Source organism: Battus philenor, unplaced genomic scaffold (assembly GCF_028537555.1).
Source record: "Battus philenor isolate CCGP_79_NKW_IND1 unplaced genomic scaffold, ilBatPhil1.0.hap1 SCAF_3, whole genome shotgun sequence".
NCBI classification, from domain to species: domain Eukaryota; kingdom Metazoa; phylum Arthropoda; class Insecta; order Lepidoptera; family Papilionidae; genus Battus; species Battus philenor.
The window spans coordinates 15,582,978-15,605,884 of NW_027181693.1; the positions used below are offsets into that span (position 1 = coordinate 15,582,978).

General features: G+C 32.9%; 4 protein-coding genes across 4 annotated transcripts; 1 reads left to right on the top strand and 3 right to left on the bottom strand.

Moving 5' to 3' along the window:
• Window positions 1-590: 590 nt before the first annotated feature.
• LOC137926908 (RCC1-like G exchanging factor-like protein) lies at window positions 591-6,811 on the bottom strand. The gene is made up of 7 exons (XM_068770646.1): window positions 6,608-6,811; window positions 6,295-6,473; window positions 5,687-5,878; window positions 3,707-3,909; window positions 2,954-3,126; window positions 1,763-1,927; window positions 591-946 (listed from the first exon to the last, which is right to left on the bottom strand). The coding sequence occupies exons 1-7, from the start codon at window positions 6,717-6,719 to the stop codon at window positions 609-611; spliced, it is 1,362 nt and encodes a 453-aa protein (XP_068626747.1). The 5' UTR covers window positions 6,720-6,811; the 3' UTR covers window positions 591-608.
• A 1,146-nt stretch (window positions 6,812-7,957) lies between these two features.
• On the bottom strand, window positions 7,958-12,103 carry LOC137926690 (centromere/kinetochore protein zw10 homolog). The gene is made up of 5 exons (XM_068770368.1): window positions 10,447-12,103; window positions 9,410-9,616; window positions 8,782-8,911; window positions 8,550-8,691; window positions 7,958-8,221 (listed from the first exon to the last, which is right to left on the bottom strand). Exons 1-5 carry the CDS (start codon window positions 11,963-11,965, stop codon window positions 8,006-8,008), a joined length of 2,214 nt encoding a protein of 737 aa, XP_068626469.1. The 5' UTR covers window positions 11,966-12,103; the 3' UTR covers window positions 7,958-8,005.
• LOC137926752 (protein POLR1D-like) lies at window positions 11,967-14,791 on the bottom strand. The gene is made up of 2 exons (XM_068770443.1): window positions 14,724-14,791; window positions 11,967-12,237 (listed from the first exon to the last, which is right to left on the bottom strand). Exons 1-2 carry the CDS (start codon window positions 14,789-14,791, stop codon window positions 11,967-11,969), a joined length of 339 nt encoding a protein of 112 aa, XP_068626544.1.
• A 403-nt stretch (window positions 14,792-15,194) lies between these two features.
• Window positions 15,195-17,862, top strand: SsRbeta (signal sequence receptor beta). Its single transcript, XM_068770548.1, has 3 exons — window positions 15,195-15,296; window positions 15,448-15,824; window positions 17,408-17,862. The coding sequence occupies exons 2-3, from the start codon at window positions 15,453-15,455 to the stop codon at window positions 17,606-17,608; spliced, it is 573 nt and encodes a 190-aa protein (XP_068626649.1). The 5' UTR covers window positions 15,195-15,296; window positions 15,448-15,452; the 3' UTR covers window positions 17,609-17,862.
• Window positions 17,863-22,907: the final 5,045 nt, after the last annotated feature.

Genomic DNA, 22,907 nt, shown 5'->3' on the forward strand with positions numbered 1-22,907 from the left:
AATAAAATATTTTTTATGAAATAACATATTTTTTTGGATCATATATTACATTTAAATTGATGACATATCTGTAGGTGTTGTAATAATTAAAAACACATTCTAGATTTATATAAATCTGAATTAAATACTTAGGCCATGCAAGAGAGACATGTAGATACAAGCTTTCTCTTTTGCATACTTTTAATATACATTTCTCTGATATGTTGTAGGCAGATTATGTAATTTCATTATTTGCATTACATATATTTTCATAGATATAAATTGCTAACTGGTTTATAAGATGACAAATGTTTAGTTTTATAGGAGTAGAAAACTTTAGGTAGGAAAGAGTCTCTTTTATTTTTTAATTGAGGCTTTGTTAAGTAGACCACATGGCTTTTTCATACAAAATGCTGTATTTGTCAAAGTTAGAATAATATTACGAAGAGCTGCCATCGTCCTGCTGCACATGAGTTGTAGTTCAATCAAACCAAAAGATTGTTTTGGCATCAATCAGGATTGGCGGGTAAGCAAGCGGATAATAAAATATGAAGGTTCAAGTGGCAGCTAAAATTAAATAAAACAATAACTTCAATTAAATAACACTATAATTTAAAAACATTCACTAATTAAACGAAAGGTTTGCACATAGCTATTGTATGGTCTACGCTACATTTTACTTGCATCACATGAGCACCGATAGAGACTTTCAAAGGAAAATGCTGGTCTTTCGTATGTCCTAATCCTAGACATCCATGTCTATTTCTGCCCCATACATATAAATCGCCTTGGTCGGTGATGGCTGCTAAATGTCCAATGCCACAAGCAACTTTCTCAACAACTATTTCAGGGTTGAATTCATTTCTTCCAAATAGTGCAGGAGGAATTTGCTTTGGAGTCGCTGACTGCTGCACGCTAGGTCCAAGGCCTAACAGTCCAAAGCCCCAAACGAAAACATCACCTTGTTCTGCAACATTAAACACATGAGTTATATTTATTTTTTTTTTAATTATTAATTAACACTCGTATTGTTCTTACATAGTTACTTAGTCCATAATGATTCATCATTATCACTTCAATCATAGTTTTATGATGATCCAGTGCTGAACCATATAGATTTCCATAATATTGTAACACTACTACTTTCAATGAAACTAAATAACACGACTATTTTTTCTGTGTAGTTACTTAGTAAAATGTTCAAAGTTACGCACATTTAAAAATAAAAAATGCACCACTTCTCCCAGAGCCAGCGAATTACAAAATGGCAGCAGTTTTTAGCCATGCAATAGCAATCGGCCAAGCCAAGGTTTGGCTCTCTCAGACGCCCCTGTGTCGAAATGTAATTGACGATTGACAGATCAAACCGAGGTCCCCTGGTGGGGCCCTCACTTCATGGAGCGTTTACCAAAGCGATCTAAGAGCCCTCAAATAAAAAGTGTCATAAAACCTTTTTTATTTCATCAATAAATAGTAACATTCATATTAATCGTCCATACTAAATACATTTTCAGCAATTTTTACCTAATATACAATTCAAATTTGATAATTCACAATGAACTTCGCTCGTTTGACAGTTCACGCTCTGCAAATGTATATTTCATGTTTAATAATGTGGTTTAATAAATTTTAAAAATATGTTTATATATGTTCACATTTAATAAAAAATAAAGTGATCACTAAGTAACATCATTTTATTTTTTTCTTTTGGTTATTGCCACATAAAAGTCAATAAATTTTGACTATACGAAATCTGTTGGACAGATAGTTACAAATATCTCACCATTAACAATAAGACAGAAAGATCCTCCAGCTGCGATGTCCACAATTTTTCCAAGCCCACGTGTGAAAGACAACAGTGAATAAGATGTGTTCACTTGGTCGCAGTTGGACGTCATAGGTACTTGTCCGTATTCTGAATTGCCCCACCCGAATAGTTCACCTTTGTCTGAAGTTAAAAATTATTTTGTTATTTATTCCAAATATAATTTGTGTTTATCTAAATATATTTTTAAATTATATAAATATATCTTAATAGTATTTTAACTCATAGTTTGTGTTGGTCAAAATTGTATATATATAAAAGCATAATTTCAGCACAGAACATCCACTGTTTGAACCACAGAATTTTAAGGCCACAGCGGTGTTTCCTTTGTTCCTCTATATGGCTTACCCACTGCCACTACTCTATATCAGTTACTTTCATTTGCCTATAGGATCTTCTTATAGATAGAGAAATATTTATAATAGAATGAGGAACTAGTAATACTATCTAAAATAAGCATAACTAACAAAGATGTAATTGTTCATAAGAAGCCAAAATCTTTTCTGATTTCATGATCAGTAACAATGTTGTAACCCAACCAGTTTTATCTACAATATAATAATTTCATTAGCATACATTTGACATATTTAGTAACAATAAAAATTATCAAGTATTTATTAATGCCAACTCTAAATAAGATGAACATTCTAGGACAACATATTCCAAAGTGGTATGGTATTATTATTAGTCAGGCAATAAGAACCGAACAAGTTTGGTAACTATTATCAACTAGTGACAACCCTGGTATAGGTACTCTCGTGGGGAGCCCTGACCCTTGACTTCAATGAGCGTCCACTGAAGAGATCTAAGCACTCGGTGGCATCCCAATTCGGTAAATTAGTAGTATGTAGTGGTCTGAGCCTAGGCTCCCTGGGATTCCTCAGGCTTCACCACCTGAAAAGGACTCTTAGACTAAAGCCCATCTGCGCTCTGTCGCCTCAAACTTGTGGAATCTGAAAACGCCGTTTAGGCAGCTACGAGTCTTATTAAAAAGAAATTAGATGAGCAATGAATGTATATTTATTAAAATAGTGGTATTTTATAACACTCTTAACCACCAGGTCAGTACTAGCTGGCCTTTGTGACTACCACATATAAATATATAACCATAAATATATAAACTATAACATAAAAATTTTAAAAACAAACCATTTAATGCCAGCACACAGTCCACCGTTGAAGCGACTTTAACAATTCTCTCAGTGGTAATATCGCCTTGAACTGGAGCAGGAATGGCTTGGTTCTTGTAGTTTCCTAAGCCTGTTTGACCATCAGCACCCCATCCACATGCGTACACTTTGCCTGATTCAGTCAAAAATAACCTAAAAGTATGATTATACTTTAATTCCTAATTTTTATATTTTATTATTAATATATGGATTACTAAGATTATTATATTATTATAGGCTTGTACTGTATTCCTTAATGAAACAAGCTAGGGCTCGCCTAACATTTGTATCAATCTTATTGATTTTTGATCTTTGAATCCACCAATTATTACACACCGCCCTATGATACACAGAGTGATTACATGAGAAAAATCTATTCCCATACCTTTTTCTAATCCTTGTATGAAGTGACCAATCTGAAATCTGTTATGCAGAGACAGGTAGCATTTAAATTAAAAAAAAAATTACTGTTTTACCATTATATAATCTACTATTTCTGAAACTATAAATTTTTAATGAGGATAATGATACACTGACCAAATGAGCTATTGTGCGGTGTTCAGTAAGCTAGAAAAGAATGATATATTGAAGTTCGACATGTTATACAAAAGAGTGGAAGTGGTGCAAATTTTTTAGTTTGGATTAAAAAGCAAATTTTCATCATTTTTTAAGACAACTAATTGATTGAAAAATAAATAAGAAAATTTGAGGAATCTCTTGCTATTACACTTACGTATGATCCTGGCCACAGCAAACATCCACAATGTTTTCCTGACCTAACTTCTTAATGTTGTAAGATACCATGCTGCCTCTGTATTCTTCTTTTGGATTTATCTTTCTACCGCACTGGCCATATGCGTTGTTACCAAGTGTGTAAACGCCTTCATTGTCTGTCAGTAAAACTGTATGTGCACGCCCTGCTGCCAACCTAGTAATCTATAATAATAATATAAATAATATTTTAAAAGCTTTAATCTATAGTATACCCTATCCAGAAATCAACGGTTTTCAGGATAAAATATTGTCATAAAGCAAGAGTTACAGAACTCTCTAAACAATACACATGACCTAGAAGTTATTTATAAATTTTTGTGTATGGCTCTCGGAAATTCTTACCGAGTACTATCTCCAACTTACTAGAACCTTATTCGTAGTATAAATAGAGGTACTCCCCGACAGTTGACGACAGTTCAGTGTTGTTTTTTGAGATATTAAGATCTACGATCAGTGATACAAAGTGACTATTTGGTAAGTTATTAGGACAGTGATTTCTTGAGCGATTTGGAAGCAAAGTTTGGACTAAGCAAAAGTATACTTTGTGTTAAAGTTGTGTGACCATCGGATTTGTGAATAAAAGACTCCTTGTAAACCAGTGGTGTTTCATTCCGATTCAGAACCCTCAGTACATAACAATATTGATAATAAAGTAAGAAAAAGCGTTATCAAAATTCAGATTATTATCTGTATCAACAGACTGTAAAGCCAGAAGGTTTAAAATTTAATGTAACATATTTCAAAGTGATCACTATATACAGGATGATTGGAAGTAGGCATATTTTTCAAAGACCTGTACATTCACTTGCCCCTTTAAAGCTTTTACATTTACACCTATAACTAACCATTGTACAGCAAGAATTTTTGAGAAAGTCAAGGAAATCTATCCCAAGTCAATTTAAAAGAAGATATGGTATTTTCCTGTTAGCTAAGACGCCAAAAGAAGATAAATTTAAAACAGTTAATGAAGTAAAAGACTAAAATGTGCAATAATAAAAAAATATTAACTAATTGTAAACATTCGAGATTCGGTTAAAACTGGCCTCAAAAGATTGCTCATGGTCACCCAGAGCGTATTCAAGAGTTCTATGCTTGGAGTTTTACATCCAAGATCACAGCAGCTCCAAGAATTGATAGTGAAGTGGCAATTGGCAGGGCACATCACTCATGAAACTGATGGCCGATGTGGCCAAAAAGCATGGGTAGGCCCCCCACTAGATGGACCAAAGACATAATAAAGGTCGAGGGAAGTAAAAAGAAGAAGAAACAAATCTGGCTTTTTTTAGATATGCTATCTTTATTCCTCTACATATACCTAGTCAATATACCTTCCTCTTAAAAAGGAGACTGCTTTTTTTCACTTCCAGCTAAATACCAAATTTTTACCTTTCACTATAGACTTAGGCAAAAAAACCAAAACATGCATTGTTTTAGACATATCCAGACAAAAAAATAAAATGGCTCAAAACAAACATTTAATTCATGATTGTAAGAAATTTGGCGACATTTCAAATTACTAGGCAATTTCTGGTTGCCTGGTGCCTGGCTGACGCAAAATTTTTGAATATACAGATATAGACATTATAAGTTACTTATATTGACTTTAACCTTTAAATGAAAGCAAAATAAACTTTTGTGGTCATATAAAAGTTCTTTATAATCTACAAAAATCATTATCACAGTCATAGACAGTCTATTAGTGTTGAATGTAGTCCTCTGTCATGGATTTCCAATAAGACCAACAGAAAGCAGCCTGCATCTCAAGGCTTAGCTAAATCTTAAGGCCTAGCAGTAATACATACTATGTGTGAATTGGCCTGCCTATTACCTCTTCAATTAGCTAATTCGCTGGCCTATGTTAGTAAATTTCATTTGTCTGTATATTCACCAATTCCTAATTCAAAGTCATAGAGGAATCCCATACTATGTTCCAATTTACCTTTGTTTCCAATGACTTGTATGGTATATATATAGGTGCCGGACTGACTAGTAGCTCCAAAGGATGTCCCATTCTTGGTGCATGATAACCAATCTGGGAGTCCGTATTGATGCCAGTGCCAAACACTTTATGTTGCTCATCAGTTTTCACGGCAGCAACAGTAAACCCATATCCGCAAGCTATTTGTGTTACCTGAAAACCAATATTACACATATTATATTCTTTCACACTTAGACGACCATCAAAGAAAATGGAGGGCTTGTTGAAGCGGTCTGAAGAGCACAGTGGCCTCCCAATCCAATGAATGGTAAAGATAAAATTAATTTACTCTACATTGGAACCCTTAAGAGTGCTCTTGTTGATCATCAACTTTTTTTTGTCTTTAATTTTTGACTATGCTTTGCAAAGTATTATAGTTGAGGAGTATAATCAAGAAAAAAACTCCTAAAGAACACATCTTTCATCTACATTTAGTCTGTTTATCAATAATTTGATTGGTTTTTTTTTGAAAGGGCTACATTCTTGTATCATTATTAGTTTATATTAATATTATACATAAAGTTGATGGGATAATTAATTATTGTGTACTTAATAGCTAATTTACTTACATCAAATCTCTCACAAAAACTAGATCTCATTGGATACCACACAAGGGAGAAATCATTCCTGTAAGACTTCTTGCCTCTTTTACCTCTGCCGGGCAAATGTACACCGAGAGCACCAGTTTCTGCCAACCCCCAAACGTAAACGCGACGATCGGAGCTTTTACTAACCGGGTACTGAAATACTAAAAAACAATATGCTGTCAGTAAATTAAAAAAAATAATGGTTATAATATAAAATCACTTCAAGAAATATTTTATAAATATTAATTTCACAATAATTAGCCATCAATTCATTTATTCTGATTAAATTATTTACTTGGTAATTGTTCTTCTTCATCCGGATCTGGAATTTTCTTTTTAGTCGTAATAGTACGGCACAGTGAAAAAGAAGGCCTGCTACGTAGCAGAATAGACTTAATACTTTTCATCTTAATTATATATAATCACCATTTTATTGTGAGAATTTAGTTTAATTGTAAATTGTTATTAGGTTATTAAACAGAAATTTGACGTTCTTTGATCCAATAATATGTCAATGTCAAAACAAGAAAAATAGCATTAGCTTATGTACAGTTTTTCTCTATGATTCTTTCTTTTATTTTTTTTTTATTTATGAGCCTATATTTATAATAGTTTATTTATTAATGTGTAATATGGTTTATACCCGTGGGTAACAGAGGCATGAATAATTTTAATATTATCTTTTAGTACTAAATATTAGAACTAAAGAATATATTCTAATAGAAAGATGTATAATTTTTTATTTAGCTTGCTCTGTACATTAATGAATTCGTCGTTTGATCCCATAGACGCCCACTGCAAGGCATAGGCTTCCCCCAAAGATCTATAGGGGGATATATAATAATTAATACTGTTTAGAATAGGGCGTCACACGGGGCCACGCCCGACCTAACCCATTTAGAGGCCTCAATCTGTCAGCTAATATACAGGCTATACCTGGATCACCATAGCGTCTGGGTACTGTTCATGCATTATGGACGACCATTCCTAACAAGGAACTAGATAGAACGCCAACACTATCAATGATCAAAGGAATGCAATATTACATCAATTGTATTTCTGGAATCAATTTCGTGTCGTCTGTCAATATGATGATCATTCACTTTTCGTTTAATGTGTCGTCGGTCGAGACATTTGTGCGTTTGTATGTGTAGCGTGCACTCTCCGTATTGCTGGCCAGTACGGTCACTATGCTTTTATGTCAAATTATTCGTTGCCCGTTCGAATTCAAATTTCGAAATCGGAAAAAACGCAGATTTAAATTCTAACGCCATCAGTGATGTGGCCACTGCCGTTGTGTTATGGTCGTGTAAGTAGCAAATTATTTTTGTATGTGTAGCAACACCTCTCTATTCTTATCATCTTCCTTGCCAATATGCATAGGTGGTAAATCACTTCCAGTCGTTAAACGAGCATATTTCATTGAAGGAAGATCAGATACGTGCTCGGGTAGTAACTCACTTCCGCCCACTAGTCCAAGTATGGTAGCTACTATACCTAGAATGTCCAATGTCCTCACTGTTTTACTATCTGATAAAAAAAATAATACCTAAACCTAATTCATTATCCTCGGAAGTCATTAAGAATAATACATTTTGATTCTACAAAAATCGAGAAACATGAATAATTAAATAAAACGCACAAGTGACAGTTAATGCTATATTATTAGACACTGATAACAGATAGAAGAAAATTACTTAATTTTAGACAGTAAATTGGCGCGGAATTGTGTGTTTTGAAAAAGCGCTTTAATAAGACTCCGGAGCTCTTTGGTGGTGAAGTGCTCTGCCAGAGGACCAGTGCCGTCATTCCAGTGCAGCTCGATGTCCTTGAGCGACCCGCCCAGCACGAAAACGAGCTCTTGCAGCTTCATCCAGGACTTGACGTACTCATTCACATCAGTGCCATCCTAGAACAAATGACAACCAATTTGTCAATACGATATGATGAGGCGATCTTTGAGGGTGGGGGGGAGGAAGGGACTCATGTCTTGCAGTGGGCGTCTATCGACAAAACTCAGCGACTTAGCATATTGTAGTGATGTACCCACAAAGTGGACAAAATCCACTGAATTCACACCACTTCCCAGTGATCGTCCCTACTGGTAGCGTATGAGAGGGGCCTATGTCCACCAGTGGACAACCTGATGAAAGTATAATAATATATTCTAGCCTCGGTTTACTAAAATAAATAAAACTTCTTGATTAACAAATAACATATTCTAGTATCATAATTACCGGGAACAGTGTTGGCACTTTTTGCACAACAAGGCTGTACATCTCATTTAGCTGTGTTGCCATTTCCATCGATATATCCTCTACGGTGCATACACGGTGTATTAGTTCGTCAATGAACATATTAACCAATGTTGCCATTAACCTAAAATTATTAAAATTTTAAATGAATTTGGTATAAACAATTATTAATTAAATATTCTCAAATTAATATTTAAATGGACATAAAAAATACTTTATAAAAACGTTGCTGGGGAACACTCCAATCCAAACATTTTTTAGGAGATGCAGTTGGCGAAGGCATTGCCTTATAGCAGCTTCTGCATTATCACCGAGGACATCCTTCACCACAATGCAATTTAGATCTGTAAAGACACCAAAATTATAAACAGTTAATGAACACCCCTACAATTTTCCTTGGTCAGGGAATTTAGTAAATTTCATTCTTAACAGACTACTGTACCAAAGGAATTTTCCTACTAAATTTCAACTATAAGCTCCATGGTTCTTAAGAAATTGATTATGAACTGTACAAATCACTATAAATACATAACACAAATATAACTTAAGAATTTCCGCGTTATAGGGGGTAAATTTTTTTAAGCGATATTTAAATGGATATTACTGTGTGTTGTTCCTAAAACGTGATAATATAGATCATGCCAGTTATGTTTGTTGGAAATAAACTACACGAAGATATTTCTTAGTCAAATTGTATTTAATAATGAATAAATAAAAAGTATTAGTACAATTTTATAATTCATGTTATGTAGACATAAGTTATCAAAACATAACCCTTATTACTTACAACAACATAATTCCAGTTCATCCCATCACTTTCTGGTGTATAAGAAAATGAATACCTGATGAACGAATGTTATCCAGAATCTGCTTCCTCTGTTGCTGCATGTGCATAGTGAGGTGCCGGTAACCGAGCTCACGCAGCTTGGGTGTTAGGTCCACAAAATTGATCAGATAGCCCAACTGTCTCCCCTCCATCAGGTTAAGCCACTTATCGCCGAAGGTCTGCAGGTTGTGCGCGAGGTACATGCAGTTATTGTGAAACAATGCTAAAATCATACAAACATTTTATATATAATTTCTATCAAGATTTTGATAGGTTGTAAATGGAAAGTTTGATCTGTTTAAAAAAAGGTCGGAAAACCTACAGATGCAGAGTAAAGAGGAGAGAATGGATAGTTAACAATGATAGACAGAAATTATTTAATGTGTACATTAATAACTAGCAAAATTTTTAGTTTTTCAATAGAAGGTTTGATGTTTAAAAAAAAGTTCAGCATTTGAAATTAAGCAAAAAGGCATAGAGAAAAGAGGAGAGGATTGATAGTAGAGAATGATAGACAGAAATTATTTTATGAGGTATATTAGGTTGTACATTAATTTGTATTAAAATTATAAGTTTTGTAAAGGAAAGTTTGATGAAATAAAACTACAGGCACATAGTAAAGAGGAGAGGACACATAAATAAATTAATGTACGAGCTAAATTATGTTGTACATTTCAAAATTTTAACAGTTAGATGTTTCAAAAAAGGTCAGCAATGGAAAGAAAAGAAAAGAAGCCACAAACAAAGCACAGAGAAGATAATGGAGAGTAAAAAGTGACAGTAATTTATACCGAAATGTTATAGGTTAGTTTTGAAATTAAAAATTTTGGCGTGTTTTAAAATAAGCCAGTAAATGAAGTGACAAAAATTAGTGTATAAACTATATTAGTTCATCTATATAAATCACATCAAAGGTTAAATCTGTGCTATATATTTTTTAACTCATAGTTAATATTTTTTTTAATATAACCAGTACTTGCCTTTCAGCTTAATTGGGATGTGTAAATTTGAATAAATAACACATAAAATGGAAATAAGTTAAATTGTACTAACCAACATATTGTGGGATGTTTTGAAGGAAATTTTCATGATGGTAAGGAACCACAGCATCATAAAGCTCAAAAATAAATCTAGCGGTGAGATAAAGCTTCCTGCATACCACATCGGAGCATTGGACTGCTTGTTCCATCAACACATATAACAGATCTAATAACTCCTGAGCAGACTTTGAAATCATACACCGAGGGAAGTAGAATAAGCTTTTTGGTATATTATGGTGAAGCTCGTCTAAAGCCTGTTCAACCGTCTGATCTTTGCTTTTGGATTCAACCTTATCAGAATCCTCTGGGATATTTTCTACACCAATGGACATGGACAAGCTCAAATCTTTCATCATTATAGTCCTTGCAGTCTCAAAGTAATACAGACTTGATTTGGTGGCAAACAACACGTCTATGTTTCTCACATAGTCCAATATCGAAAACTCTTCATCATGAAAGAATTTGATATGGTATAGAAAACGTTCAAAGTCCTCTACAACATTTGTAACCTTTCCATATGTGTGCAAGTCATTAATGTTATGTGGTATTGTGTCAAGTAAACACTCTCTGATTAATTTATCTGTAAACTCTACGCCTATCTGCTTCCCTATCATTGTTATAAGAGGTATTTTCTTTTTAGATACTTCAATATTAAATCTGTTGTTTATAAAATGCAGTAGCAAGCGGAGGTTACCAATGACTTCCATGTAGTTTGGCTTATAGTTTTCTCTATATGTAATTGTTACTGTCATGTAAGTGTCTGTCTCAGCAAACACAACGCAATCATAACGCATTATAGGTATTAGTACCTCCCTATAAAGAAACTGGGCAAACTTTACAACTTTATCATTGAGCTTGTTGACTTTGCACATTGCATCTAAAACATCCAAAGTGTGTATTGTTTTGTCTAAAGTGAGTGTCAATTCTACAATGGCCACTTCTGTTCCTGGCTTGGTGTTGTACTTGACCATCTGGTCCCATGATGATGACATGTTTTGAATATAAGTTTCTTTAAACAAACTTGCAAGGGTTTTAGTGTTGTCGAACAATTGCAGATCTTGCACACCTTCAGCTGGATGCTCAATGTATTTCATGAGCTCTGTCGCAATTCCAATAGACTTAACAATGCTCTGAACTTCTCCACCGTCCGGGTTAAGGCTTTTGAGTAAGGTTCCTATCCGTAGTACATCCTCAAGTATGTTTATACTAAAGTTGACAGATTCCAACTCCTTTTTAAGCATGTCATAATTATCCATTGATTTTAGTATTTCAGGCAAAGTCTCCTTGTCGATCTCAGCCTCACATGCTTCCATTTCTTCAAGAAGAGATTTACTCTCTGCTGTGAGCTCCCTACCTTCAGATAAAACTGATGCTAGATCAAAATTACTGTCTTTAAGGAATGTCCTCATTTCTGCCTTCATTTGTTCTATTTCTTTGGTTATTAGAGGAATCTTATCTGATGGTTTCCATTTGCTTTCATCTACGTCAATAATACGAGTACGCAATATTTCATCTACATCGTAATCCTCCATTTTAATGCTTTTTTCTATATCTATCTCTTTTATAAGAAGGTTCTGGTTTACGTTCCCTCTTAGGAGATTTGCTGTATGACCTGTATGAGTTCTTGTTGCCGTGACGGGAGCTATAATAATATTTGTTTGAGCTGACAGTGTGTCGTAAAGTGTTGACTAGAAAACGTTTATTGGATTTTTGCTGCGGAGCTTTAACCCAGCCTGAGGGGCCAACAATTTCTGCTCTCGCTGCTCCTTGAACAGCCTCCCGCAGCAACTCTTCCACAGCTAATCTACAAATAAATAAAATTGTCAATGTCACAAATTCTTTTTTTTCAAGCTGTCTTTTGGAAGTCTTCGGAAAATTCAATAGAAATAAATCATTAATTTTTGAAAATAATACATTTGTAACTGTAGATTAAGAAGAATAGACATTGTTTTAAGTATCACCATATATAACTACTGTAAATTATGAAAATAGTTGGTAAACAGAACAAGATATACTGAACAGATTGAATGTTTACAAAATAAGGATTGCATAAATGAAACATAATGAAGCTTCAACCATTAAAATTTAGTTTCTCAAGACTATTAAAGAGTATTTTTTTATGTAGATGATAAGAACCTAATAAATATTAAAATTCTTATGACAACTAGAAATTACTAAAATGTATAAGCATTATCCTTCAAGTCTGACAAGACACAAATTTTCTTCTGGTTAAAAATCACTATTGTTACTTGAAGATACTTGCCACTGAGTTGATTTTTTTTCAATTACTATTTAGTGGTTGATCAGTTATTGTGTTGATTGTTGTTTCACTAGATGCTTGTGCATCTCGGTAGTCAAGACTACCTAAAAATGTTTTTTATTCATAACTTAATTACATTCTAATTTTATTGCAATTTTCCAATAGCGCACAAAAACAGATTTGAGTGTATGATACATTCAATACTTACAAGGAACTTAAAAATTGTGTAAAAGCTTATATATTAAAAATAAACTAAGAAACTTTATGTTAACAGCAAATTATTTATGCGCCAAAAATTTAAATTCTTATTCAAATAATAGTGACAGATACATGATAAAAACAACAAATAAAAATAAACTGGCAATGCCCTAATTTTGTGTTTAAATAAAATATACAATAACATTCCACATGATATTTAGACTTGTTCTTTTAGTTTTAAATCTAAAACCAATGTACATAATTAAATAAATCATATTATAGCATTTTCAGTTTTTAATTGCATAAAATATGTGGAACTTTGTTGAGTCATTTACAAGGTTTTTTTATTATGTACATTAACATAGTTGATTTAATATGTTAAATCAAAAACCTTATTATATCAAATGTATACAACAAACATTGTTAAATTATCATCATTCAAAATTTAAAAAGAGCAACTGGATTTCCAAGTCTTTTCAGCAGCTCAATGTTTTGAATTGTTATTCACTAACTACCCACAATGATAAAATAATTGATAATGGTGACAAATGCATGTATCTATTTGACTAAAGATATTTCAAATTTGAAAACAATGTTTTATATATTGTTTTACACATACACACTGAGTTCATAAAAATAATCAAAAGAATCATCATTAAAATGATTTAATCATTAGACTGCTTGCATGGTTTCAGTTGAAGTTGATGCTGTTAGCCAGGAGGCTTTCACAGCTTCATCGGAAATGAGTTCATGGAGCAGAAGGATCCATGAAGTTATTAAAAATAAAATTATTGCTGGTCAGACGCATTTCAGTTGTATGATAACATTTGCACACAGTAAACAGCTTTACCCGAGTGAAGCTATATAGTGTTTATGAATATTCATAAGAGTTACCCAAAACTACCAATGCAAACTTACAAATCTATTATTGCATTTCAATAAGCATCCAGAAATGGAAAGAAAAAATCAAATCAGCATTGTCACCAGCTACGAGCTTCCTTGATCAGCAAAACAGCAATTATTTAAATTAGACTCTAGGACCAGAATTGTTGAAAGAGTGATTATTTCAGCCATAAGATTTTCACTGTAGTTAGTATAGGCCTCTTGTCTTATTTTGTCTTGTCTTAGCGGGCTTCAACTTGCTAATCACGGTAAATTGCAGATGGGTTTAAAAAATATATATTTCATAAGACATACATTATAGACAAATGTTTATAATCCTTAACAAATACTTTGTTACTGGCAAACTGATGAGTTCAGTTCTTAAACATATAATTTTTCATATTCACCGGAACTTTAGATGCTATAAAAAATCATTTTAGATATTATTACAGAAGTTATATCATAGGCTTATCACAAATAGATTAGAATTTTTTTTTATCATTTTGTGTACAATAAGAATCAAACATTTTTGTAGTTTTATAAGCAAAGTATTTTTTATTCACTTAAATTTTGTTTAAAATGTTATCAAAAGTATTGCAAATTTCCAATTTTACATGAATTAAATTTTAGTCATGAATTATCTTATCAAAAAATCAATAATTTAAAGGATAAAAAAGATGGCTTAGTGGCCACAAAAAATTGTTTTATTTTTGAAAATAACATATGTTGAAGTAATGTTTAGTCGACGTCAATACGATTATTAATTTGTTAAAGGGCAGTGACTAGTATATTAAAAATATTATTATAATTAGATATTATATCGAAGAATACTTTGTTCAAGACAAACGGAATTCGCTTATTATTATTTCTTAGTGTATAACTGTAATATTTAATTATTACATATAAATAATTAATATACAAACAATAAAGTAGTTCAAATATGCACGTACTTCTCAAGAGCTTCGTCGTCTATTGGCTCAGTATCGGGTTTTTTAGTGACATCTTCTTTATCTGTCATAGTTTGATTAAAATCGGAATAGATATATCTTTTTGTAACTATAATTGCACCACATTTACAATCTTAACATCTTTGCAATCATTTGCTGCTATAAGAAATTATTATATACGCAAATCATACATATTTTCCTTAAATGTCAAATGACTGTCGATCGAAGTCAAAATAATGCGTTCCAGTTTTTTCTCTATTTAAATTGACTGCTGTATAAACCAGCAGTATTTTTTGCTTAATATACATTACAATGTATTATCCACGATTTATAAAAATAACAACTATATTCCTAAATTAATTACCACGTTATATAAAATTACTACTGAAAGATTTAATAACAGAATGACAAAAATGTAATAAAATGATAGTGTGGTTACTTCATAAAACTATGGCAACCTTCGTATAAGTTGACGCGTGGAGTGAAACGTCAGCCACGTCCGATTCCTTGTCAGCGTAACATTTCACTTTTGATCAAGTTTCATTTAGTTTCTCTTTGTAAATAAGTATCAACAAGGTGAGACATAAATTGTTTATTAAAATTCTGTTTCAAATAATCTTATTGATATTTTTTACTTGACGAGAGTGATACATTTTCATTCATATTTTCATTGCTTTTTATAGGTCAATAAGCATCTTTATTTCATTGTAAAATTTGTACATTTCAGACACAATGGCCGCGAAATTATTATCATTCGTCCTATTAATTGCTGCGGCAGTGATGGCCGACGAAGAAGTAGCAGTCGCAAGATTACTGGTTTCTAAACAAGTGTTAAACAAATATTTAGTCGAAGACATGGACATTCTTGTTAAATACACTCTATACAACGTTGGCACGGCGCCTGCTGTAAACGTTAGACTGGTAGACAACGGTTTTCATCCTGAAGTCTTTTCGGTGGTTGGAGGGCAACTCAGTGCCGAGATTGACAGGATACCGCCGCAGACCAACGTTTCCCACGTAGTCACAGTGAGGTCGAATAGATTTGGTTACTTCAACTTCACATCCGCCGAAGTTACGTACAGGTCCAGCGAAGATGCATCTGATGTAAGTAGTTAAGAATTCTATAGATCATTTAATTTATTTCTCTAATACATCAATTAACAATCAGTGCCATGCGTACCTCTGGGTATGTCATGTACCATAAGGGGTATGTGGGGTATATCGGGAAGTTAAAACAGTTAACAAGAAAAAAAAACTAAAGTAAAACTGTGTATCATGTCCCCAGAGATAGTACTGTATGCAATTCAAAGCTAAGATTGACATATAGACTTAAAACAAAGGTGAAAAATTTTTAGAAGTAGGTATGGAGTTATAAGGAAGTTGTATTAATAATAATAAAGCTTTATTTTATTCTATATAAATGACTATAACTATATATAAATGATGAATGAATAGAAATGACTATAAATGACTTAAAATTAGTAATTTTTAATGATAGTTTCAATAGGTTTGTATGGACCCCATTAGGCTAAAAGCCTCCTCCAAAGCTTTCCATTTTAACTATCTTAGGCAACTTGGAGCCACCCATGACCTGCTGTAGCCACGATTTTGTCAGTCCATCTGGCATTAGGCCTCACTTTTGCTCTGGTACCTCAGAGACCTGTACACTTTATGACTCTTTCTGTCTGTTATCAGTGAACCTCGCTGTGAAACCCTCTGAAGGGAGTTGTATGACATTTCTTTTATTAGCTAATACTCAGATAATAGCTTAGAGATTTTATCTTCTCTAATTTATGACAGAAATTCCTGGCCTGTCACATTCCAATAGAAGTAATAAATTAAAGTAACATAATTCAGAAAGATCATTCATACAGTGTTATTGGAAATAGAAGTAAAAACCTTAGTGTTTTGCTGCCACATGTTACATTCACCCCTTTTACACTTATAACCAATCATATTGTAATTAAGAACCATAAGATATACAATATATAGATTAAATAAATATATTAATACTTATAAGTGATTTCCATTCATAATAAAAGTCCATAGCAAAATTATTAATAGCTTACTATTTTCTAGAAGCTTAAAGTATATAAATATATGTATATGTGTGTATATATAAAAGGTAAAGTGAACTGATAATAAGTAAGACCTAATGGAGTTATTTGAATTATCTACTCAATAATATTAACTAAGTTTATATGTTCAATGTTTAGAATGTTTTAATGGTACATGCATGGTCAAAGGTACAACTGTGTACATTCCATATATCATAATTAATAAAGTGTTTAAAATCTAACATATTAAACCTTTTTTTACACCAAAGATGGGGTTTACATTGAGTTGCCCAAATTAAAACAGAAGGTGGCTGGATTATACCAGTAACTTGGTAAATTTTAATATTATAAAATGTTAAACCAAAAAACTTTGTAATATTTCAAGATAATTTAAGTCCATTTTACATAATAAGCTCAATTTGAAAAGAGTTTGCTACTCAGATGGGTCTTTTTTGTGGTAATCTTTACAATATCCTTTATACATTAGTAGTGCAATTTATAATTTTCAAGGTTTATAACTTAAAAAAAACATTTACCTAATTATAGAATTATGTACAACTTTTTATTTAATGAACTTCTTAAATGTATATTTCAAAATTTATTAATTAAAAAATTAATGTTTTGTTTCAGGAGCAATTCTCCATTAGCAGTTCTCCAGGAGAAGGTGCTATTGTAGCATTCAAAGACTATGACCGCAAATTCTCTTCTCACATCTTAGATTGGGCTGCATTCGCTGTTATGACTTTACCATCCCTCGCTATTCCTTTTGGTCTCTGGTACTCCTCAAAGAGCAAATACGAAAAACTTGCGAAGCCCAAAAAGACGCACTAAATGCACGAAAATATAGGTTAAGTAATGATTGCTAATGTTGTGAATGAGTGAATGTCCTTTGTCCAATAGAAATAAAAAAATAAATTAAATCATAATAAATACTCTTTTTACTATCAACAAGGAAAGTTCTTATGTGATTTTTTATTTTAATAATGAGAACACAATATTAGCAGTGATTAAATTTAGCAATTCATTAGTGATATCTAAGTAATTGTTATGAAATAATTTATATGAACAATAAAAAGTTAAGTAAATGTGCATGTTTTATTTAGATGTGATTAATGCAAAATGACTTACTGAACAAGAAATTTGTACTTTACATGGTAACACTAACTAATAACATGTAAGAAATAGATTTTTCATGTGTAAAAACATAACCTGTTATAATATTTTGGAGCTTTGTCTTTTTACCATATTTACAACTTTTAAAAAAAATGACGTTTTCATAAATAATTTCATTTAGTTTGTGTTTTCATGTTTTAAAATCTTTCATACATAGAGCCTATTTAAGGCAATATCAACTTTTAAAACGGGTCTAATATTTATTACAATATGAATAACATCGCCACTGTATTGTAACAAGATCACTAAATACATAGTTCACTAGTGATCATCGTTCTATGATAATGTACACGTGGGTTTGAAATTTAAAATCATTAACATCGTAGTGTTAAGTGTTCCAAGCATTTTGTTAGTTTGGTATTAATATTAAACATGTTATACGAGGTATAACGAGGTAAAAGTCAGATCGTACACTAAAATCCGCCATCATTAAATGCAATTTCGAATTTTCTGAATAAAACAATTTTAAATTTAAGAACAATTCATTCATTTTTCGCTTCATTCATCCATTCGTTTTTTAAACGTCATTTTAATAAATGTCAACTTGGCGCCCTCTGCAACTCTTTAGCAATAATGTAAAATTATACTTTGTTACGGTTTTAAAGTCGCTTTAAATGGAATAACGACTGGGATAACATGGCTTATGTTACAGTCTAGTGGCGCGTAAATAAGGAGCCTAGCGAATGTTGTCATTTACGTATTATGATTAATATAACATTGTTAGAGGTTTCAGCTTACGATGAAAGTTTAAGAATTTACTGAACAAAATTATAGTCAATACAACGACTCTACTAATACTAGATAAAAAGATTAAAAATATTTTGAATGATAATAGAAAAGAGTGATATTTATTTATTATCTAAATCGGTACTTTATTAAATAATTGATTTAAATTCATTCGAGTTTTATTTCATGTCAATACAATTACTGTTTTTATCTAAAAACAAATAGCCGTTATAATTGTTTTGGCATTATATCTAACATTTTACAATTAAGTACTGAAAATTAGTTGTTTTATTAATAATAGCTTAGAATACAATCCCACCTGTTATACGACGTCCATTCCACTGGTAAGACCTTTTTAACAACCTGTTGAGTTTTGAAGACACATACTACAGATTCTTGAACATTGACAAATTAAAATACGGCAAATGATTACAGTTATTTATTGTACGAATTGAAAAAGATATGATAGTTCATTCACGTGCGAGGAATGTATTTAAAATGAATGTTACCGGTACTTGCTTACGTCTTTTAAGGTATCGGCTTATTGATTATTACACGGTGCCATCCAGACGCGGCGTTTAAAGGTCAAATATATTGCGTACTCTAAGATAAACCTAAATAATAAGAAATAGAACATAAATCTTAAGATTCTAACTCATTTGAAGGAACACAGGGGCTAATGTAGGTCTCTCCAATAACCTAGAGTCTCCATATTGTAACATCGATATCAATATAGTGTTTATTGTAACTTTTTTTGTGTTGACTAATACTGCTTTCCAAGTGGCACTTGTAGATTCTGCGAGTTTAATATGGTAGGGCACAGAGAGCATTTATCTTAAAAGCTTTTTTAACGTGTAGGGCGCGGTGCCAGTGTAGGAGTTGTCGTAGTACGGTAGCTTCTTGTTCTTCGGTAGCTTCTTGTTCTTCGGTAGCTTCTTGTTCTTCGGTAGCTTCTTGTTCGTCGGTAGCTTCTTGTGCTTCGGTAGATCGTCGGTAGTGTAGGAGTGGTCGTAGTACGGTAGCTTCTTGTTCTTCGGTAGCTTCTTGTGCTTCGGTAGTTCGTCGGTAGTGTAGGAGTGGTCGTAGTACGGTAGCTTCTTGTTCTTCGGTAGCTTCTTCCTTCGGTAGTTCGTCGGTAGTGTAGGAGTGGTCGTAGTACGGTAGGTTCTTGATCTTCAGTTGCTTCTTCTTCTTGCGTTGACCGCACCTCCGCTAGCCCTTATAATGAGCGCGGAGACTCTCAACAGCGCAATGCAGATTTTCGTTGCGTCTACTGTGGCGCCATCTGTCATGTATCTGTTTCACTGCCGCCGCCGCCATGCGATTGACGGTCACGTGGGTAAGAGGTTGGTGTTTAAGTGGCGCGCGATATGCACGCCACAAACGTAACCAAGTTGGTCGGCTTCCTCGGAAGCTTTGACTCGGGCCGCTACTAGGCTCTAGAGACAGATACCACTTTAACAGTTCCTGACTAACATTACTACCTCTTCCTCAGGTGTTGGTGCAGGGAGAAGAAGTGTAAGTAAAAACTCCAGCAACGTCTCTTCCTCTGTGATACAAGAATTGACCTCGGTTCCAACGAAGCCGGTTGATTTTCGAACGGCATATCTTAATGTAATCGCTTTGTCCGCACTGGGGCACTTGCTCTAAGGACGGCGCAGAGTCTGAATGTGAATTATTGATTTCAAAAATTCAATGAAATAATTATTGTAACGGTCCGAGGTTACCGCGGGATACTTCGACCTTTGTCACTGTGAAGAGATAAACTATAAAAGTCAACTTGCCCAAAGTCGTTCGTTACTTAAAGTTCACTGTGTCGCCGGTCGATACCCGCGAGACAAATAAATGTAGTAACTACAAATATTTTAGGCATTACAAGTGCGTTGCCTGTTAACAAGACGACTGTTCTATATTTGCTTAAAGCAGGGACGAGCAACACGCGCCCCGTTAAACATGCTTATGTGGCACGTTAGGTATTTCTAAAATTAAATTAATTTTACGCACATCAATATATTGTTATAAAACTTATTATAATAAATGATTATCGATCAAACCAGTGATGTTGGATAAAAAAACGGTTTACGTATTAGTAAAGCATCAATTCCAGCCTTTATTAATCGGCTTGTATCGAAAAAAACAGTGCCAAAGTTATTATTAAAAATTTTAAGTAATTTCGGTTTTCTATCCTTTTTTAACTGTTTTTACATTTTGCATTAAAATCTGTACGTGTAATCTCTATTTCTTAAAACTTATTTTTTTTAAACCTATTGTTTATATTGTAAATTGTTAATATGTATTACTTCATTTGCGGCTTCCCGAAAAAAAATTAAATTTAAATTAGCCCATTTATTAAAAAGATTGCTTACCTGGGTTAAAGTATGTCGTCGGTGTTATTTGCTGTGCAAGTATCGCTTGCAGCCACAATTGTTGTCTTTATCATAATTCATAATATATTTTTTTTAATTTTTATGTTCCGGATTCAAATTACTTTTACATGAAGCATTAAAAACCGTAAATGTTAATAAAACAGAACATCACTAATATACGCCAGTATTGGCTTAATCGAAAACTGCATACGAAACATTGTTACAACTCTAATTTACACCATCACATTAATACAGATTATATAACAAGCCTTATTAATAGTTAATTATTGTAGTACATAAATGAGACTGTTATTACGTCATTGGAATATTTATCGCAGAACGTGCCTTGTATAATGTTAAGGAATACGACTCCATTAATATCATATGATAATATAATTAATGTCGCATTTAAGTGTCGCGAATTATTTATTCATTTTGACTGTTCTCTTACAGCTTTTAGCTGGTTCCAACGGTACAGTTATAACGTTATTTAACTGGAACAATAACATTCACAAAATGGCTATTATTTTAATGGAGGAGGATGGATTGATGTTAAATCATCTATATTTGGCTTCTGTTTTGTTAGAAATTATCGCAAAAATTCCAGTTCCGTGATAATCAAACTGCTAATTTTTTGGTTACACATTTATGCGTATGGAATATACAATTGTTAATAAGTCAATGTGACTATTAAAATTTGTCTGTGTATTGATAGGCAAAATCAAGCCAACATTTTATTTTTATATTAATGATAAATATTCGTAGATCCGTTTACGAATTTGTAAAGCCCCATTTATTTTTTATAGTAACCTAGACTGATCAGTCTTCCGTGGACCCTTAGAGTCCCAAAGGACAACTTTTTAAACTAAAGCTTTATTCCGTGCAAAAAAGGAGCATTGATTTCGAGAATGCTATTAGCGATAATAATATTTGCTATTGAAATATAGCATTTTTCTTCCACGGCTTGCGTTCTATATATTCCATTTATAAATTTAAATTTTAGAATGTATTGTTATTTTTTTTTTCTGATTCTTAAATGCGATGTACTAATTTAAAAAAAAAAAGAAAAGGAGATAGAAACAAAATTTAACTAAATTGTTTCTTTTTTTTTAAATACCAAGAATAAAGCAATAGACATCTTATTTTAAATTTATAAATACTATTTGCGGAATGACTTCTCTCTCAAGGGTCTAACATATATAACATCAACAAACAGACTCATTCTTATATAAAAACCCACTTTGTTTAGCGACAGTATGTCGTGGTCATCATAGTTTCATCCCACTGATTACTCAACGAGTGTTTCACCCCTCCACGGGGCATCTTCAGGAGTTATGTTACACCGATTAGTGCCTGTAGTTATTCTGTGTTTGGCATGTGTTGAGTAATTTGGTGGTGGCGGTTGTGTGATTTGCATTGTTTGCCGCATACGCATGTATCAGCGGGCTGGCGGGCGGTGCATTTCATTGCACGACTACCACTGCATGTGCGGTAGTGGCTAAATATTGGTCCTTTTCTTACTTGTTTGTGAAGAACAGTAACCCTATATAATTAAAGTATAGTGTGAATTATATAAGTTTTTATCGCTGGAATAAACCCCCGACATACAATCGCAAATCTCAGACCTGCATTTTCTCTGTAGGAGTAGTTTCTGTTAGTCCTAAGGCTTTTACAGTTTCATCTGAACCGAGTTCACGGAGCGGAAGGGTCCGTAAACTTAAAAACTTACAAACTAGATAAATAAAGCTGGTAGGGCGCCTACCAGTTCCACAGTGATGTTAGCACATAGCAGAGGTTCTTCGCGAGTAGAGCTTTGAAGGAATGTGTTATCGATGTGTGCTTGCAGCTTGGGACGGTAGCGTGGA

Excerpts from the sequence above, each read along its gene's own strand:
- LOC137926752 (XM_068770443.1), bottom strand. The coding sequence starts at position 14,791 with ATGACAGATAAAGAAGATGTCACTAAAAAACCCGATACTGAGCCAATA. Across the intron at positions 12,238-14,723 it reads GACGACGAAGCTCTTGAGAA|ATTAGCTGTGGAAGAGTTGC; the intron begins GTACGTGCATAT and ends ATTTATTTGTAG.
- SsRbeta (XM_068770548.1), top strand. The coding sequence starts at position 15,453 with ATGGCCGCGAAATTATTATCATTCGTCCTATTAATTGCTGCGGCAGTG. Across the intron at positions 15,825-17,407 it reads CCAGCGAAGATGCATCTGAT|GAGCAATTCTCCATTAGCAG; the intron begins GTAAGTAGTTAA and ends GTTTTGTTTCAG.
- LOC137926908 (XM_068770646.1), bottom strand. The coding sequence starts at position 6,719 with ATGAAAAGTATTAAGTCTATTCTGCTACGTAGCAGGCCTTCTTTTTCA. Across the intron at positions 6,474-6,607 it reads TGAAGAAGAACAATTACCAA|TATTTCAGTACCCGGTTAGT; the intron begins GTAAATAATTTA and ends ATTGTTTTTTAG. Across the intron at positions 1,928-2,953 it reads CTGTGTGCTGGCATTAAATG|ACAAAGGTGAACTATTCGGG; the intron begins GTTTGTTTTTAA and ends TTTTAACTTCAG.
- LOC137926690 (XM_068770368.1), bottom strand. The coding sequence starts at position 11,965 with ATGGAGGATTACGATGTAGATGAAATATTGCGTACTCGTATTATTGAC. Across the intron at positions 8,692-8,781 it reads CCCAGCAACGTTTTTATAAA|GTTAATGGCAACATTGGTTA; the intron begins GTATTTTTTATG and ends TAATAATTTTAG. Across the intron at positions 8,222-8,549 it reads AAGTGCCAACACTGTTCCCG|GATGGCACTGATGTGAATGA; the intron begins GTAATTATGATA and ends CATTTGTTCTAG.